General features: G+C 60.9%; 2 protein-coding genes and 1 pseudogene across 6 annotated transcripts in view; 2 read left to right on the top strand and 1 right to left on the bottom strand.

Moving 5' to 3' along the window:
- Window positions 1-17,293, bottom strand: part of PTGDR2 (prostaglandin D2 receptor 2) — a 29,944-nt gene that overhangs the window by 4,032 nt on the left and 8,619 nt on the right. Inside the window, exon 1 of one of the 5 annotated variants that reach the window (XM_045855269.1) lies at window positions 832-926. The exons of 3 other annotated variants lie outside the window; for them this stretch is intronic. The gene's annotated coding sequence lies outside the window, so the exon portion shown is untranslated. Of the gene's footprint in view, window positions 1-831; window positions 927-17,293 lie in introns of those variants that run through there. One more of the 5 variants, XM_045855272.1, reaches the window with a different exon arrangement.
- LOC123829495 lies at window positions 5,159-5,437 on the top strand (annotated as a pseudogene).
- On the top strand, window positions 9,375-16,684 carry ZP1 (zona pellucida glycoprotein 1). Its single transcript, XM_045854754.1, has 12 exons — window positions 9,375-9,573; window positions 10,634-10,755; window positions 11,029-11,350; window positions 11,512-11,655; window positions 12,113-12,300; window positions 12,378-12,475; window positions 14,258-14,385; window positions 14,467-14,656; window positions 14,751-14,895; window positions 16,000-16,081; window positions 16,202-16,324; window positions 16,530-16,684. Exons 1-12 carry the CDS (start codon window positions 9,375-9,377, stop codon window positions 16,682-16,684), a joined length of 1,896 nt encoding a protein of 631 aa, XP_045710710.1.

Below are 17,293 nucleotides of genomic sequence, written 5' to 3'. Positions count from 1 at the left end.
ACCTACTTCCTTCACCTACTTTCGGCTGGGACTAGAAAAATCTCCAGGGACCGTGTTCTTTTGTAAAGTGAGGTCCCAGGATGTCTATCAACCTGGAATCTTCCTGGCGGATGAGCCCCTTGGACCCGGGGGTCTGCAGGCGGGTGGGTGGGGAGCAGCAGCTGGGCCATTGCTCCCTGAGATGCTCATAATTCCTTAAGCTTTAGAGTCTGTGGAGCAATTGCACGGACGATGGCCCTATGAGACCCCGTTTTTCAGAAGAGGAAACTGGGTGTTGGAGAAGCAACTATCCCGACGTGTCCCTAGCGGCAGTGGCGGAGCTGGGACGACACGGCCAGCAGACAGACCAGTGCCATCCCCTCTCTGCACGTCCAGCAGCTGCTCGTCCAAGTCCCAGGGGGGTGCTCAGCGAGCACAGTCCTGCTGCACCCTGGGGACCCACCCTGATCAGTTCTCTGGCTACTACACACAGTTAGCCCCGCGCCTGCCAGGGTTCTGAGGGAGCCCGGCAGCGGGGGTCCTGTTTTGGGAGGGGGCTGTGGGCGGAGAATGCAAGCTTTTGGAGTCAAGAGACCTAGGTCTGAGTCCCGGCTCCTCGACTGCCTGGCCGGGTGAACTCGGGTCAGTGACCCCGAGACTCTTGCGCCATCCTGGTTAACGCTGAAGGAAATGCAGCCCCTCTGAGCAGCAGGTCCCCCGCAGCCCTCGGTAAACCCAGCCCTCCGTCGTCCTAGCTGATCACAGCCCTCTTCTCTGGTAAAACGGTGCCTTCTCCCGTGGGTCCAGGGAGGGCACCTGGGCTGCCCAGTGCCCGGGCCACTGCCTCCTTACCTGGGCACAGAGGGAGGGAGCACAGGATTCCAGCCTGGGAGGCAGTCAGCTTCTGGTAGCAGCTAGACAAGAATCGCTGGGTAGGAGGAGGCTGCGGGAGGAAATAGCTCTCGGGCCCAGAGTGTTTGTATGTGTGTGTATTTAGGGGTGGGGTGGGGGGGAGGCGGGGACAGCTGGAGAGTGAGCTGTCACACTGGTATTCAAGTAGCATTAATCTGCATTGCTGGGGAAGGGACAGGACCGCGGGGGGTGGGAGGGGGCCTGCTCACCCCTCCCCCTTCACAGCAGCCAGTGCAAGTGCACGTGGGGAGAAAGCTGTGTGCCCAGAAGTGTGAGCCCCAGAGTGCAGAGGGCCATGCTTGTACGGGGGGGCTGGCAGGTAGGGGAAGGGCAGGAGGAAGGAGCCAAGTACTCAGTGTGGCAGCCCTAGGATGCTGATATGCTATTGATGGTTTTGTGAGGATTAACTGGTGTATTAGTTAATAATAACAGAAAGTTGCCCCCGCTGGTATGGCTCCGTGGATTGAGTTCTGGTCTGTGAACTGAAAGGTCACCGGTTCGATTCCCCGTCAGGTTCAATTCTGCACCTGCCTGGGTTGCGGGCCAGGTCCCCAAGCGGGGGCATGTGAGAGGCAAATGATCACCTTTCTCTCACACACTGCGGTCCCTCTCCCTCTCTTTCCCCCTCCCCTCTTCTCTCTAAAGTAAATAAATAAAATCTTAAAAAAAAAAAAAAAAGAACAGAGGAACAGGCAGTGAGAATGGCACCGGGCCATTGGTAACGATGGACCCCGCGGGGTGGGGCGCCCCCTCTGTGGGTCGAGGCTCCAGCCCTGGGGACTCATTCAGTTCAGCAAACGTACGTTGGAATCCCCCCCCCACTCGTCCGACCCTCTGCGTGGTGTGGTGGCGAAGAGGCAAAGCAGAGGGACAGCCTCTGTCCCCAAGTTGCTCATCATGAAGGTGGGGCGCACGTGTGCAGAAACATTACCACGGAGGGCAAAGGCGGCAGGATCCCCAGGGAGGCAGTGAGGGGGAGGTCTAGGGGGTGGATAGACTCTGTTGAGGAGGATCAGGGAAGGCTTCCCAGAGGAGGTAACCTCTGGCGAGGGTTTTGGAGGGTGGGTAGGAGTCCACCGAGAGGCCAAGGGGAAGAATGGTCTTCTAGAGGAAGGAGCACACTGTACGCACATGGCACAGAAACAGCCTGGCAGGCACAGGCTGTGGGGAGGTGGTGATGAGCGCTGACTGAGGATAGGGTGTGATCGGGGGTAGCAGACGTGAAGACGGTGGCGTGGGCAGGGCCGGGTCCCTGAGGAGCTTTCTGGCCGTGCAGGGCGCCCCTGGGCCTCCCACAGTGTCCTGTCTCACTGCCCCTCTGCTGCGTGTTGGGGGCTCCGGGGTCTCCTGGGAAAGGAGGGTTCCTGGGAAGGCCTCACCTGCTTCCTGCCCTGCATGGTACTTCCTGTGTGGTGGACTCCCCTCTTCCTCCTGCTCCTTCTGCTACTTCTTCTTCTTTTAAATGAGAGATAGTTTATTTAGGAAGTCACGGAGGTAGAATAAGCGAGCCACAGAAGAAATGCGCTCAGGAAACAAGTCACAGCGAAAGAAGGGCCCTCGGTACCCAGGGGAGAGTGCACACCTCGGGAGGCTACAGAGGGAGGAGGGGTTCGGCGCGCTCCAGAGGAGGGGGTGACCTGGGGACACAAGGCTGTGGGGAAAGGTGCGGGCGTGCTCCATGGAGAGAACTGCCTTCTGGAGAGGCCAGAAAGGAACGTGAGAGCCCACGTCCCAAGGCAGGGGCAGAGGGAGACAGCTGGAGAGAAGACTGGAACTGGCCCATTCCCTTGACTGTCTGTCAAACACACGTGATGCCATGAGCATCGTCTTGGGAGCCCAGAGGCACTGCTGATCTCAGGAAGGCGTCCTGCAGGCCGGGGGTGGGGCACGGGTGGGAGAAGAAACGCATCCCAGGCAGCAGTCACAGCACGTGCAAAGGCCCTGAGGCGGTGAGAGGATGGAACGGCTGGGGACGGCGGGAAGCGTGCAGGGACTGGGGGGTGGCGTGCTGGACCCGAGAGGCTCTGGCGGCCTGGACAGGTCCCGAGGGAGGCCTGTTGGGCTCAGACTCGTCTCCCCAGCTGCTGCAGGTGAGGCGGACACAGAGATGGACCGGACTTTGGGTCTCTCTGGTGGACACCAAGTCCCAAGCTCCGGAGAAGGCTGTTCTTCAGGGACGAGGGCCTGTGCCCTGAGGGTAGCTGTGTCTTCTTCTAGATCCTGGGGGGTCGCCGGACAGGGCTGGGCAGGGCTGGGGCTGAAGGCCAACCTCTCGTCTCCCCCGCCAGCCACTCATCCCAGCGCTCAGAGAGATCGGGTGGGGACACCAGCTTCCCTGGGCCCCCCCACTCTCTCCCGTTAGTCTGTGAGCCCTCCAGGTGGGCGCTGGCCGCCCTGGCAGCTAGCACAAGGCACCTGTCCCTGCCCTTTCCTGCCCCAGGCCCACGGAGGCCCCCACGTCATGGCAGACAACAGCAAGACATCAAGACGGCGGCGGCTGGCTCCTGTGTCTGCACCGCAGCCGCCTCTGAGCCGAGCCCTTCGTTCCTCATCTCCCACCCCCATCCTCCCACCCCAGGGCTGGGAGGCCCCTGCCCTGTCGGCCTCCCCTGCTCTCCACCAGGCCCTGCTCCCGGCTCCACCCGAGCACCCCAGCCCCACGGACGGACGCAGAGCCCTCCACCCCAGTGGATCCAGCAGCATCGCCACCTGCTCCTCCAAACTCGATACAAACGCAAGTGGCCAGGCAGCACCTCCTGGGTCATCAGACGCCCTGGGCGTGGGGCCCGGCAGTCTGGGTTTAACAAGCCCTCCAGAAGGTTCCGACGATGCACACTCAAGTCGAGAATTGTAGGCCTTTGCCAAAGGCCCCAGGTGACCTTCCTCTGGACGCTGAGCTCTGCGAGGGCCCACCCGGCGGTCTCCACGTCCCGCCTGCAGCGGCGGCCTCCACAGAAGTGCTCCCCCCGGACGCGCTCCTTCAGACTCAGCCTGAGGCTGTGTCCGGGTTGCTGGAGGCTCCGGTCCTCTGCTTCCCACCAGCAAGCCCCGCCCAGGGCCCCTGCTGCTCAGGGTCTCCAGTGTGGCCTGGGCCCCTGGAACCCAACCCGGGGAGGAGGCCTGTCCTGCCGGTTCCCACGGTGGGTGGGAGTGCAGCTGAGGTTCCCCCACGAGAACAAACATCTCACTGCCTTTTTCTCCAGAAAATGCCTTAGGGACCTGCGCCCCTGGTGACCCCAGGGGCGTCCCCTTGGCCCTCACATGGGGTCGCTGAGTTCCCAACAGGCTGACTGAGTATCTCCAAGGTGCCGGGACATTGCGGGAATGCCCCTTGACCCCCAGAAGCTTCCTCAGCGAAAGGGAGCAAAGGCTGAGGGAACAGCTAAATGCAAACTCACACAGCTCAGTCATCGCCGTCTTACCCCGGGGCTTGGGACGCACTTTAACTAAAAGCTCTATTGCCCTTGTCCTACGCCTGTGCCCATTGCTCCTCCAGAGGGAAAACAGATTTTTATGAGCACCTACTGCGTGCCGGGTGCTTCGTGAATAAGGGCGCCTCCCGGCACAGCCCATGAGGCCGACACAGCTGCTCCGTTCACAGATGGAGAAGCAGGGCCCAGCCAGGGGAGTGGCTTGCCTCTTCCCTCTCGGCCGGGGCCCTGCCCTTCCCGCTGCCCCACCCTGCCCTCCTGGCCACGGAGCTCTTGGGGTCCCCCCCAAACAGGTGCCCACACTGCCCGGCTGCCTCCGAGGGACAGAGGGGTTTCTTCTCTGAGGGTTTCGGGGTCAGAAATGTATTCCCTCCCAGTTCTGGAGGCCGGGAGTCCGGAATCCGGGTCCCAGCAGGGCTGCCTCCCTCCGGGGTCTCCAGGGCAGGGTCCACCTCCCCTTCCGTGCCGGCCGCTGCATCCCTCCGGCCTCCCCCTCCCCTCGCACGGCCGGCCGCCTTCCTCTCCCTCCGCGCCTCTCCTGAGGACATTTGTCATCTGTCAGTGGACTCAGGGCCCACCAGGTCACCCAGGGTGATCCCTCAGGGGACCTCTAATTACATCTGCAAAAGGCCCCTTTTTCTAAGTCAGGTAGCGTTCACTGTTCCCAGGGGCTACGAACAATGTGGACATAGCTTTTGGGGGGGCCGCCACCCCACCCACTTTGGTTCATGCAATGAAGCCCAACCCACTGAGAACACACCGAGTGGGGCGATGATCTATCGGTTCCTCTAAAAAACTAGTAATAGCTCTTGGGGTCCGACCTCCTTTGCGGCAAAATGACTCGACGCACCAAGAAAGTCGGAATCGTCGGTAAATACGGCACCCGTTAGGGCGCCCCCCTCAGGAAGATGGTGGAGAAGATTGAGACCAGCCAGCACGCCAAGCACACTTGCTCCTTCTGTGGCAAAACCAAGATGAAGAGGCGAGTGGTGGGGATCTGGCACTGGGGCTCCTGCATGAAGACGGCCGCTGGCGGTGCCTGGACCTACAACACCACTTCTGCTGTCACAGTCAAGTCCGCCGTCAGAAGACTGAAGGCATTGAGAGACCAGTAGAAGCTCCACAATCTGAAGCGTTGCTAGCCTATAATGAAGAGGTTAATTTATCTAACAACAACAACAAAAAACCCTAGTAATAAATAAACTTTTTAAAGATTTTACTTATTTATTTTTGGAGAGAGGGGAAGGGAGGGAGACAGAGAGGAAGAGAAACATCGACGTGCAAGAGAAACTTCGATTGGCTGCCTCTCCCAGGCCCCTAGCCGGGGACCTGGCCTGCAACCCAGGCGTATGCCCTGACCAGGAATCAAACGGGTGACCTTGAGGTTTGCAGGCTGGTGCTCAATCCACTGAGCCACACCAGCCAGGGCAAATAATTTTTTAAAAAATAATAAGTTGATCATTGTTGTGTTCTAATTATTACAACCTGCCAGCTATTCTCAGCGCTTTATGTGGCTTCTTTTAGTTAATCCTCCCACAACCCTACCGGTCAGGTTTTGTCATTAAGCCCATGACACAGGTGAGGAGATCGAGTTGCCAGCGAGACGAGCAGTTTTTCCGGGGTCTGTCTCCAGTGGGTGAGTGGAAGAGCTGGGCTCGTTCCCGGGTTAACAAGCTCTGAGTCATAGCCAAGGGCCCAGGGCTCCCTCTCTCCGGGACAGCTCGGCTCGACTTTTCTCACAGGTCCTTCTGCCCTTGGCCATGAGAAAGCCCCTTTGCTCTTCCCTTGCCTGTCCAAGGGCCTTGGGAGATACACGGCCCTCATGGATAAGGTTTATGAGCAGTGAGGAACACCTTTCTGTGTATTCCCTAATCCCACCGCCTGCAGAATCATTCCCATCCCTGTTTTACAGACGGGGGGAAGGTCCCCTCATGCCTGACCCTTCACGCCCGGGCAGTGAACACAGAGTGGAACCCCAGGCCTCCCAACTCCTCTGGCTGCCGCTCTCCCTGCCACCTAGTGCACCCCTCCCCCACCCCCTCTCCCCGCCCCAGGGAAAGCTCTGGGTTAGAGGAGGAAGCAAATAAATCCAGAAGGAGTGACAGAGCCACTGAAGAACAGGCCAGTTGCATAGCCTCAAAGTATCTCCCCAGCAGATACTTTCTATTTACAAAGAGAAACATTGAAACCCGGCAGACCCTATCCTACCCACGTGATTGAATTGACATCAGCAGTACTAGGACCAACCAACCGCACGATGACCCTCCTGGTGGAACGCAAGGAGCAGAACACCACATCCCTTCTGGGGCGGCCCTGACTGTTCAGGGCTGGACTCCGCTGCACGCCGCCCCCCTCCCCGCGCCTCCCCTTACCCAATGGATGTTGGAGCCCTAACCCCTAGGACTTTGGAATGTGACCCTCTTAGGAGATAGGGCATTTATGAGGTGATCTCGTTAAAACGAGGTCCTTAGGGTGGACCTCATTCAATCTGACAGGTGGCCCAATGAGAACAGGAAGTTTGGAAACATGAAGAGACTTGGACTTCCAACTTCCAGAACTGTGAGAGAGTAAGTATCTGCCTAAGCCACCCAGCCTCTGGGAACGTGTTGCGGCAACCCACAAAAACGAATAAACTGCCCGACATGCCCAGCCTGCATCTAAGCAGGCGGAAACAGCCGATGAACCCAAAGGAGGGCCGTTCTGCAAAGCAACTGGCCCTCGTGCCGCCAAAATGCCAAGGGTCTGGAGGACAAAGAGTCACAGAGGGACTGCCCCATGTCAGAGGAGGCTAAAGAAACATGATCCCGACCTTGGACTGGGTCCTGCTGCGGGAAAATCAGAAAACAAAACACTCTCTCTGTGGCTATCAAAGTCATCACCGTGACCATTGATGAGTGAGTAAGGTTGGGAGATTTCGCAATCGCGTTATAGCAATGCTGATTTCCTGATTTTGATCTTTTTACTGTGGTTACTTGTTTTTTAAGAAATATACAGTACAGGCCATATAGGGTAAAGGAGGAATTAATTATGTCTGCAACTAGCTCTCCAATGGTATGGAAGAATGTGTGTGTGTGTGTGTGTGTGTGTGTGTACGGAGAGAAAAAGGAAAAGCCAGCACGGATGTAACAAGAAGCAATCAGATACTGTCTGAGGACTCGGGACAAAGGGCACACAGAAATTCTCGGCAGTGAGCCTGAAGTCACTTCAAAACCAGAATCCGTAACCTCTGCTGCCCCTCAGGAAGAATGCGCTGCACCAGCCCCTCTCCCCTGCGCCCACATCTCTGCCCCAGGCCCGCTCCTCCCTCTCCTGGAGCGCCAGCCTGCGGGGAGCCTCCTGCTTCCAGACTCTCTGTGTCCTCAGGTCCCCGCATTCCCCGTGCCCCAACACAGTACCCCCACCCCACCCCACGCCCACGGGCTCCTCCCACTGTGCTCAGCACCCTGTGGTGCAGAAACGCTTCCACCCCTGCCGCCTGCCGCCTCCGCTGGCCCTGCTCCCACAGCCAACCCACTGAGCTTCCCCATCTGAGCGGTAGATCATCACCACAGCGAATTTCAACCGGTGTGGCCAAGGCGGCTCCCCGGTGTGCTGCAGGAACCTCCTTTGCACATGCAACACTCGACTGTTCAGTCAGGGATGCTGACCTCCTTTCCCCTGGACTGTCAAGTGGAAACAGTGACAACAGCCAACACAACAATAGCCATCTGGTGCGAACAAATCAAAATTGTACCCTTCTGCTTTTGTCAGATTGGCACAAAGAAAAAGGTGGCTTTTTTTGTTTGTTTGTTTGCTTTTTGGGGGGTTTTTGTTGGGTTGTTTTTTTTTTGGTGTGCCGCAGAACTTCAGTAGCTAGTGTGTGTGTGCCCGGGGACAAGGGCGGTTGTGCAAGGTAAAGGCATTGTCGGCCTCAGGGCGCACACAGGGGTCCCAGCACAAGGGGAAATGAAGGGTCTTCCTCCCAGCTTGGACGCGACTGGGGCTCGGGGTGGACCCCTCAGTCCAAGCCCCGCACACGCCCACCCACCGCCTCAGAGTCTCCTGGCCGCACGGGTGCTAGCACTTGCTGCGCAGGACTCCTCGGCCAGGCCCCGGGCCCAGGGAACTGGGGGGAGCGGCGGGGAGACAGCCTGGGAGGGCGGCCCATAAGGACACAAGGACTGTGCCAGGCCTGCGGAAGCCAGCCAGTCGCCACCTTGTTGTTGTGAGTGGGCTTCGTTCCCTAGAATTGTTCTAGGTCCACAGAACACCCAAGGGGGCAGCACACAGAGCCCCCGCCCCCGGTACCCCGAAGCAGCGTCCCCTGTGATGACCGCCTGACGTGAGGTCGATACGTCGGTGTTAAGGAAAGTCCATGCCTTTAGCTTTTGCCTGATGTCCCTTCTCTGTCCCAGGAGCCCATCCAGAAGGCCAGGTTACATCTAGTTGTCCCTTCCTGTTAGTTTCTATTAGTAATGACCTTGGTCACAGGAGCTGCCCTAACTCTCAGGAGAGCGATATGAGGTGCAACTTACTCACCTGTCACCCCTTTGCCCTCCCCCCCGCCCAAACTCACACTGCCCCCCCCCAGCTGCAAGCTTTCAGGGCGGGGCCCTGTCTCTGGGGGCCTGTTCTGCCGGCCTTGAGGAATGAGGTGTAAACTGGCCTGGCCCACTGCCCACCGCAGGCTGCTCACTGGGCAGGGACGGGGAGGAGAGGGCAGTGGGCCTGAGGCCTGCAGGGACACCACCTGGCTGTGGACCCAGCCCCCGGCCCCCTCAGCTGAGCCAGCACCAGCCCCAGCTGCGGGGCGGGGAGGAAAGCCAGGGTGAGAGGCTGCTTTCCCAGCAACCCCTCAGGGCCTCAGGCTGGGAGGGCACCTTCCCCTACCTCCGGGGCAGGAGTTTCACCAGAGCCCCTGGTTACCGGGTAAGCGCCCCTCCAGGTGGACCCCCTTTGCCCTTAGAAGTTCACACCTGCCACCTTCCCTATATAAGTCTTGGGCCCTCGCCAGGCATGGCTGGGAGGGGATATCGGGGGTCCACGGTGTTCCTGATGGCAAGAGGCTTGGCCATGGCCTGGGGTCACTGCGTGGCCCCGCTGCCGCCACCGCTGCTGCTGCTGCTGCTGCTAGCCACTCTGGGGCTGGGTCAGCGGCCACATCCCGAGCCTGGCGTCCCAGGCCTGCAGCACAGCTACGACTGTGGACTCAAGGGCATGCAGCTGCTGGTGTTCCCGAGGCAAGGCCAGAGCATTCGCTTCAAGGTGCTGGGTGAGTGCCAGCTGAATCCCGGGCCCCGGCCCGCCAACCTGGGCTGCACTGCGGTGGAGAGCCAGGTCCTCCCCCTGTGGCAGGAACAGGAAGAGCAGGAGCCTCCCTGCAGCCTGAGGGTGGCCACCCCCACCCCCACCACACTGGGAGGCGGCGGGAGGAAGGCTGGTTTCCAGCCTCAATTTTTGTGGTGTGCCCCGGGGAAGCTTCTCCTTTGTCGGCCGGCCGGGGTGCCCAGGGAATCACCTGGCCATTGTGCTGAGCTGCGGGCCCTGGTTCTGCATTTGTGACCACACCCAGCTGCTGGTCCACAAAGCCCTCTCAGTGGCAGGGTGTGGCCTGCCGCGGGGAAAAGGGAGAAAAGTTTCGAATCAGGATTTGCATCTGCAGCTTCTAAGCTGTGTGGTCTTGAACAGCCCACCTGGCCTCTCTGAGGCTCATAAGGTGGGGAAGATGGCCCCAAACTTGCCATGTGGGCTGAACACGGGTGCAGGGGATGTGACCACACCCAGAGGGTGCCCTGGCTGTTCTGGGCCGACCGGGTGAGTGAACACCGAGCCGGTATCCCCAAGGGAAGTGGCCGCAACAGCCAGTCAACCTGGCAAACAGACTCTCAGCTCTTTCTACAAACTCCCAGGTTCGAATCCTCATTTTGCTGCTCATTGCGTGCGCCTGGGAGAGCTCACCTGCGCTGTCCTCAGCTGCCTCATCCCCAGGCTGCGATGACTAAGTTTGGAAGAACTGATATAAAACACTCAGCCCAGTGCCCAAGACCTGTTTATTTCTCCAGCATATTTTCATTCCTCCTGCGGCTGAGTGCTGTCGCCAGAGAAGCCAAGCTGGAAAGAGCCTGAGACCAGCTGGGGCCGCCCAACCCCTCACAGATGTGGAAGCGGAGACCAGAGAGGGGAAGGGGCTGGCCGGAGACCACAGGGGAAGCTCAGGGCAAAGCTAAGGCTGGACCCTCGGTCTCCAGCTCCCGAGTCAGGAGTCTTCTCAGCAGACCCAACAGCCTCCCTGACCCCTCCCCTCCTTCCCTCTCTTCCCTCCCCCACCCCAGATGAATTTGGGAACGAATTTGAGGTGAACAACTGCTCCATCTGCTACCACTGGGTCACGGCCAAGCCCCGGGGGCCTGCGGTCTTCTCTGCTGATTACAAAGGCTGCCACGTGCTGGAGAAGGTGGGGACCACTCCCTGCTCTGGGGGAGAGGAGACCTACCTACCGCTGGGAGCCGGCGTGGCCTAACACAGGGTCGGGCTGGGGGGCCCCTCATGCGCCAGGGACCCATCGGCACCCGAGATCACTTCGTGAGCTGGCGGGTGAGGGCGACTGAGTCCTGGGCACCCACCCCCAACTGCAGCCCCCCGTGCCTGACACCCGACTGGACCTTCCACAGCCGGGATGCTGAGCGGCCTCACCTAGCTGCTCTCCCATTTGCCCTCTCACCTGCAGGACGGGCGCTCCTACCTGAGAGTGCTCGTGGAGGCGGTGCTGCCCGACGGCCGTGTCCACACAGCACGAAACGTCACCCTGGTCTGTCCCAAACCTGAACACACCTGGATGACTCCGGACGGCCAGCTGACGCCACCCACCACACTCTCCCTTTCCACCCCGCACACCGGTTCCCTCGGCCCCACCGCAGAGCAGCGCTTTGTGCCTCCGCCCTCTGCCGCCGCCTCCCCGTCCCTGGGGCCCGGACCCACGCACCCCACCTGGGCTCGCTGGCGTGGAGGCCTCTGGGAGCCATGGGAGGTTGCCGAGCCAGATTACATAGGTGTGTGGGACCCCTCTGTGTGCACACGCCCTGTGTCCTGGACCTTCCGGAGGGTCACGTGGCCTGACAGCCCTTTACTGGCTCAAGACGCCACCTCCCTCCGTTTCCCCTGGAAGTCCTGGCTGCTTCTCATGTCCTCCCCACTCTGTCACCAACCCTAGGGACTAACCTGACCCCAGAGCAGTGTCAGGGGGGCACCGGGCACATCCCCTGCATCGTGAAAAGGAGTTCGAAGGAAGCCTGTCAGCAGGCTGGCTGCTGCTATGACAACACCAGAGATGTTCCCTGTTACTATGGCAACACAGGTACCACTTTCCCTGCCGAGCAGGGTCTCCGCTTCTGAATGCCGAAGCAGCGCCAGGAGGGCTTCCCGCTCTGCCCTCTCCCTAGAAAAGCCTGACCCCAGGGTGCACTGCAGAACAGCTTTGGGTGGGCGTCCCAGGGAACATTACTAGATCCACTGTTCCACGTGTCCCCTGCCTTTTAGATTAGAGCATCCCAGCTGGGATGACAGGTCTGATGGTGATCTCCCTTTTAGACTGTAGTTCAACAGTTGGCTCCACGAACGAGAAAACCTGGGTCTGTGAAGGGTTTGCTCAGGCCGACAGCCTGAGTGGCAAGTAGGAGAGGACCCAGGCATCCTGGCTTCTTGGCTGACACCCCCACGCTGGCTGTCCCCAGCTCCCCCCCGCCACACCGTGTCTGCTGGGTGGACACTGACCTCCAAGTTCTGATCAGCCTCTGTGGTCTGCTTTCTCCCAGCGACTGTCCAGTGCCTCAGGAACGGCCACTTGGTCCTGGTGGTATCCCAAGAAATGGCCTTGGCCCACAGGGTCACGCTGGCCAATGTCTACCTGGCCTACGCCCCCGACAGCTGCCCCCCGGCCCAGGAGACCGAGTCCTTCGTGGTCTTCCACTTCCCTCTCACCCGCTGTGGCACCACAGTCCAGGTAGGCGCGGGGGCCACGGGCCAGTGCCCAGCACTACCGCCCCCGGGAGGGCCTCACCCAGCTGTCTCCTCCCACAGGTGGTTGGCAATCAGCTCATCTATGAGAACCAGCTGGCATCTGTCATCGATGTCCAAAGGGGACCCCTGGGTTCCATCACACGGGACGGCACCTTCCGGTGAGGGGGCGCTTGCCTCGGGAAGGCTGGGCCGTGAGCCTGGGAGTGAAGGGCGATGGGTGAGCTTAGAACAGGCTACAGAGCCATTGGGGTTCATGTTCAAGTTCTACTAGCCAGCTGTGGGCCTCGTCCCAGCCTCGACTGGGAACATAAAGTGGAGTCTGCCCACACCTGGCCAGGTAGAAGCCACAGCAGTGCCTGAGAGGGCCAGAGTCCTCCAAAGCTCCCCCCTTCATCCCTCTGAGAACCACGCTCAGCAACTAAGCAACCACCAATGAGGCTGCAAGTGTCTCCCCCTCCCCACCGCCCCGCTCCCCGCCCAGGGCCTTAGGAAGAAGGTGAGGCTATGGCCGCGGCCCAAGGCCGCAGCTGCCTCCTGATCTTGGGAGCTAAAGTCACAGATGAGGCAGATGAGCCTGGGGCCGGGGCCGGGGCCGCCTGAGGGTGCCGTGGGGAGAGGAGCCGAGGAAGGCCCCTCAGTGACTGCGGCTGCCAGGGCCTGCAGACTCAGCTGGCATGACTCTCAGGTGCCCATGGGGGTGCCCCTCAGGGAGTCTGTGCTCGTCACACCTGCCTCTGTACCCCAGGGCCAGGCACCAACATCGCCCTGCCCGCCCCGCCCCCGTGCTAGAGTTCATGCATCAGCCATGGGTTGGAGACATTCTGTGCCCGGCCTCGAGCGGATGCCCACCCTGCCTGCCATGGGGGCTGGGGCGAGGGGCTAGCATCAGCAGTCAAGTGCCTTTGCTTTAAAAACAACAAAAAGTGCCTACAGGAGAAGGCAGTTGGGAGAGAGGGGCAAAGCTGTCAACATTAGACTCCTGGGTTCGGAGCTCGGGAAGCTAGCCAGCATTGAACCGGGGGCCAGGGCTTCCAGAGGGAGGGAGCCGGAAGGGGAGCAGCTGCAGCCCAGCAGGAGCAGGTGGGAGGCGCCGGGAGGACAGGCCTGCGGCCCAGGGCAGCAATCCCTGGTGCCTGTACGCAGCCACTCAGCTGCAGTCCCGTCTCCGTCTGCAGGATGTCTCCTCCAGGGGCCCCAGCCCAGGCTGGACCCCGGGGCCCTGTCACCACAAGTAGCGGTGAGAGCAGAGCCCTCGGGAGCCTGGGGTGAGGTGGATGGGGTCAGGTGGGGTCAAGGACTCTCGTGGACACCTCAGGGTGCCTGTGCCAAGACTGCGCAGGGGCACCTTAGGCTGGCGAGGGACTCAGACCCGGCGAGGGACTCAGACCCAGCGAGGGACCAGCTCCAACTACAGGGACAACGATGACACTGGGGTGCATCCTTGTGACCCTAGTGATCCTGTTGCCACCCTCAGAGGGAGAGGGGGTTATTGCCATTTTACAAAGGAGGAAACTGAGGCTTAGGTTAAACCCTTTGCTTGTGGTCCCACAGCCCATGAACACGAAAAAGATTTGAACCCAGGCCTGCCCGTTAGGCTTGACTGGCAGGTTCCGAGGGAACCTCAAAGGTCCGAACAAGGGGAGCGTCTGTCAGCCCCATGCCCCGCCCCCACGCCCCGCCCCCACGCCTCCATCCCGCTGTGCCCTGCCCCAGAGGAGGGCCTGGCATGGCAGGCTGGTGGTGTACTGGACAGCTGAGGAAGGCAGAGGAGAGGGGCAGGTGTGTACATCACCCTAGCGATCACTTGGGGGATATCCATCCGCCCTGATGGACCGGGACTTGTTTGTTGCTTCCACATCGTGAGTGTACGTGGTCTGCTATGCAAGCAGGAGGCGCTGATTCTGTCTTCTCGCCCCCATTCTCTCACCCTTGAACTTCAGGATCCATGTTCGCTGTATCTTCAATGCTAGCGACTTCCTGCCCCTCCAGGCCTCTGTCCTCCCACTCCCTTCGCCACCCTCTGTGACCCAGCGCGGCCCCCTGCTGCTCCAGTTTCGGATTGCCAAAGGTACCGTGTCTCCGCGCTTCGGCTCTGTGCCCCCACGCGGCAGACACACGGCCCCGAGGCTCACGACCCCTCTTCCCACAGATGAGAATTTCCACTCCTACTACGAGGAAAAGGACTACCCCATCGTGAAGCTGCTCCTGGAGCCTGTCGCCGTGGAGGTCCGGCTCCTGCAGGGGACAGACCCCCATCTGGTGCTGGTGCTGCACCAGTGCTGGGCCACCCCCAGCGCCAACCCCTTCCAGCAGCCCCAGTGGCCCATCCTGTCTGATGGGTGAGCGGCGGCAGGTGCTCCAGCCGCCCCAGGGCTCCCTCTGCTTGCCTCCTCTCCCTCAGGGGGCGACTTCCCCCACCTCTCTCCTTCCCAGGTGTCCTTTCGAAGGTGACAACTACAGGACCCGAATGGTAGCCTTGGACGGGGCGCGGCTGCCTTTCCCAACTCACTACCAGCGCTTCACGGTGGCCACCTTCGTGTTCCTGGACTCTGGCTCCCAGAGGGCCCTCAGGGGACCGGTAAGAAGCGCCGTGTTCTGTCCCGTGTCCCTCTCGCCTGCGGTCACCGGGCCCCTCCAGCACCCTCCAGGCTGAAGCAGACAAAGGCTTCGGATGGGCGTGGTTTCCGTAAGCACGGTGGAGGGCAGCGAGCCCAGGTCCTGGCCTCCGCAAAGCCCAGAGGCGACCGGTAAGCACCTCCAGTGGGAGGCTGGAAAAGGCCATCGACCCTAACCCTGAGCGCTGGTCACAGTGTGGAGAGGGGCCTCACTCGGACTCTAGAAACAACGTATTGGACATAACTCTGCTTTGAATTTCTATACCCTGGTAACGTCTCCAGACGGCAACAGGGATAAACGGGTATGTTTAGGTTTTCTGCACCGAGGGTGCGCAGAGCCGTCACTTTCATCCTGCTGAACAGCACGTCTTTCACATTAACGCACACAGATCTCCGCATTTTAAACGGCGGCGCCCTCACTGCGTCACAATGTAGACAGACCTCGCGGGTCGGCACCCGAGGACGGTTTAACCCGCATCTCAGCTGCGAGCCTCTCCCTGAGCCTCCTGCGCCCTGACCCGCTAGACCAGGGGGCACCCACCACGGGCCGGGCCTCCGGCAGACTGTTCGGGTCGAGTCCTCCTGACTCTCCTCCTTTGACAGCTGCCCTTGGCCCTGTGTTTCTGGAAGCAGGGTGACCCTGTCCATCCCTCTGCCCTCTGTGAGGAGTCACTGGGGGCCAGACCTGGTCAAGCCCCGCCTTCTCTCAATTCCCTCTGTCAGTCACTAGCACAGGGAGCAAGAGGGCCCTCCTGCAGGGCTCTGCAGTGGTGGGGGGGGGGGGTGTTTGGTGCAACAGGCCGAGGGCTGGGGCTCCGCTGAGGGCAGCGGTTCCCACCCAGGAGGACCCGGGCCATCTGGAAGGAGAACAGCTTGTGTTCCCAACTGGGGTGCAGCCCTGTGCCTCTGCAGCTCCTGGGCAGGGGCTGCCTCTCAGTCCGGGTCCACGTGCCCAGATGCTCCCCCCACCACCCCGCCTGGGTCCTGGGTCCTCTGTCCCTGCCTCGGTGCTTCCTCCCCGGGCGGGCGCCGCACCAGCCCCAGGTCCCCACCTTCCTCTCCCCCAGGTTTACTTCTTCTGCAGCGCCTCTGCCTGCTCCCCCACGGGGCTGGAGACCTGCTCCACCACCTGTGGCTCTAGGACCACCAGTGAGTCTGGAGGGGGAGGGGGCGGGGAGGTGTTCTGCATTCTTGCATGTATCTGGGCCCAGCTTCTGGGCCACCAGGGGCCTGGACACCATCCCAAGACATGGCTCCTCCCCTGGGCAGGACAGCGGCGGTCCTCAAGCCCCCCCAGGGATGACATGGCTGAGCCGCAGGACCTTGTGAGCTCTCCAGGCCCAGTGGGCTTTGTGGATTCTTACAGGAAGGAAACTACACTGGGGCCCTCAGGTACCAGGGCCTGTGGGTGGGCTCCTCCGGCCTGGGCCACCCAGGGTGTGTTGACAAAACTGAAGCTCAGGCAACAGTAAGGGCAGAAGACAGTGTAACTTCATTCGGCGGGAACAGGGAAGACAGGCCAGGGCCATCGGCGTCAGCACCACCCTGAGGTCACACAGACCCAGCCCTGACCTCCTTCAAACCCTCCTCCCCGCAGGCTCCACCCGGAACTCCGACCCGAGGCCTCTCCTCTGGGTGGCCCTTCCGCTGGCGGCAGCTGCCCTGGTCCTCGGGATTGGAGTCTCCGTGGGCCTGCATCAGGCCCAGGCCCGGAGGCTCCAGGGAATGACAGAGGGCGAACGGGCTCAATAAACCATCGTTTCCAGCCCACTGAAATCCGGTGTGCAACGCTCTTTGTAAAGACTAGGGCAGAAATCCTTCTTGTCGTAGACCGTGTTCCGTGGGGTCGGCTCTGTCCTTGCACAGCTGCCCCTGTCACCTCCACCGGGGAGAGCCCCACGTCTCCCGGGCCTGACTCTGGAAGGCGTTGCGTGTCAGTGCGGAAGGGTGGCACTCCAGGCAGCGCGCACACGACAGACAGGTCAAGGTGGAGGAAGGTAAACTCGTGGCCGAGTCATGAGTCACAGGAGCTGGGAATTGGGCACCTGGCAGGGCTCATGGCCTGGGAGGACCTGCCCCGTCCACGCAGACACACGGAAGTCCTCGCTGGGCGCCCTCGAAGCACGCTGCTTGGCTGCCATTGCAGACAAGGGGAACCCAGGGTTCCCAGGGCCCAAAACAACCAAACCTGGCTTGAAGGAGCCCTTCGAGTCCTGCTCAGAGCCCCCAGCCTCCCACTAAAGGATGCGGGGCTACGTTTCTGACCACCAGCCTCCGTCCCCCTCCCTGGGCCCCCTGGACTAGCCACACAGGCATGGTCAGCACAGTGTGGATAGCATGGCCCCCCGACCAGTCAGTGCT

The sequence above is a fragment of the Phyllostomus hastatus genome, unplaced genomic scaffold (assembly GCF_019186645.2).
Source record: "Phyllostomus hastatus isolate PE091 unplaced genomic scaffold, TTU_PhHast_1.1 phas_scaffold_11, whole genome shotgun sequence".
In the NCBI taxonomy this organism is placed as follows: domain Eukaryota; kingdom Metazoa; phylum Chordata; class Mammalia; order Chiroptera; family Phyllostomidae; genus Phyllostomus; species Phyllostomus hastatus.
The sequence above is the reverse complement of the archived record's forward strand: the minus strand, read 5'-3'. Positions and strand labels throughout refer to the sequence as shown.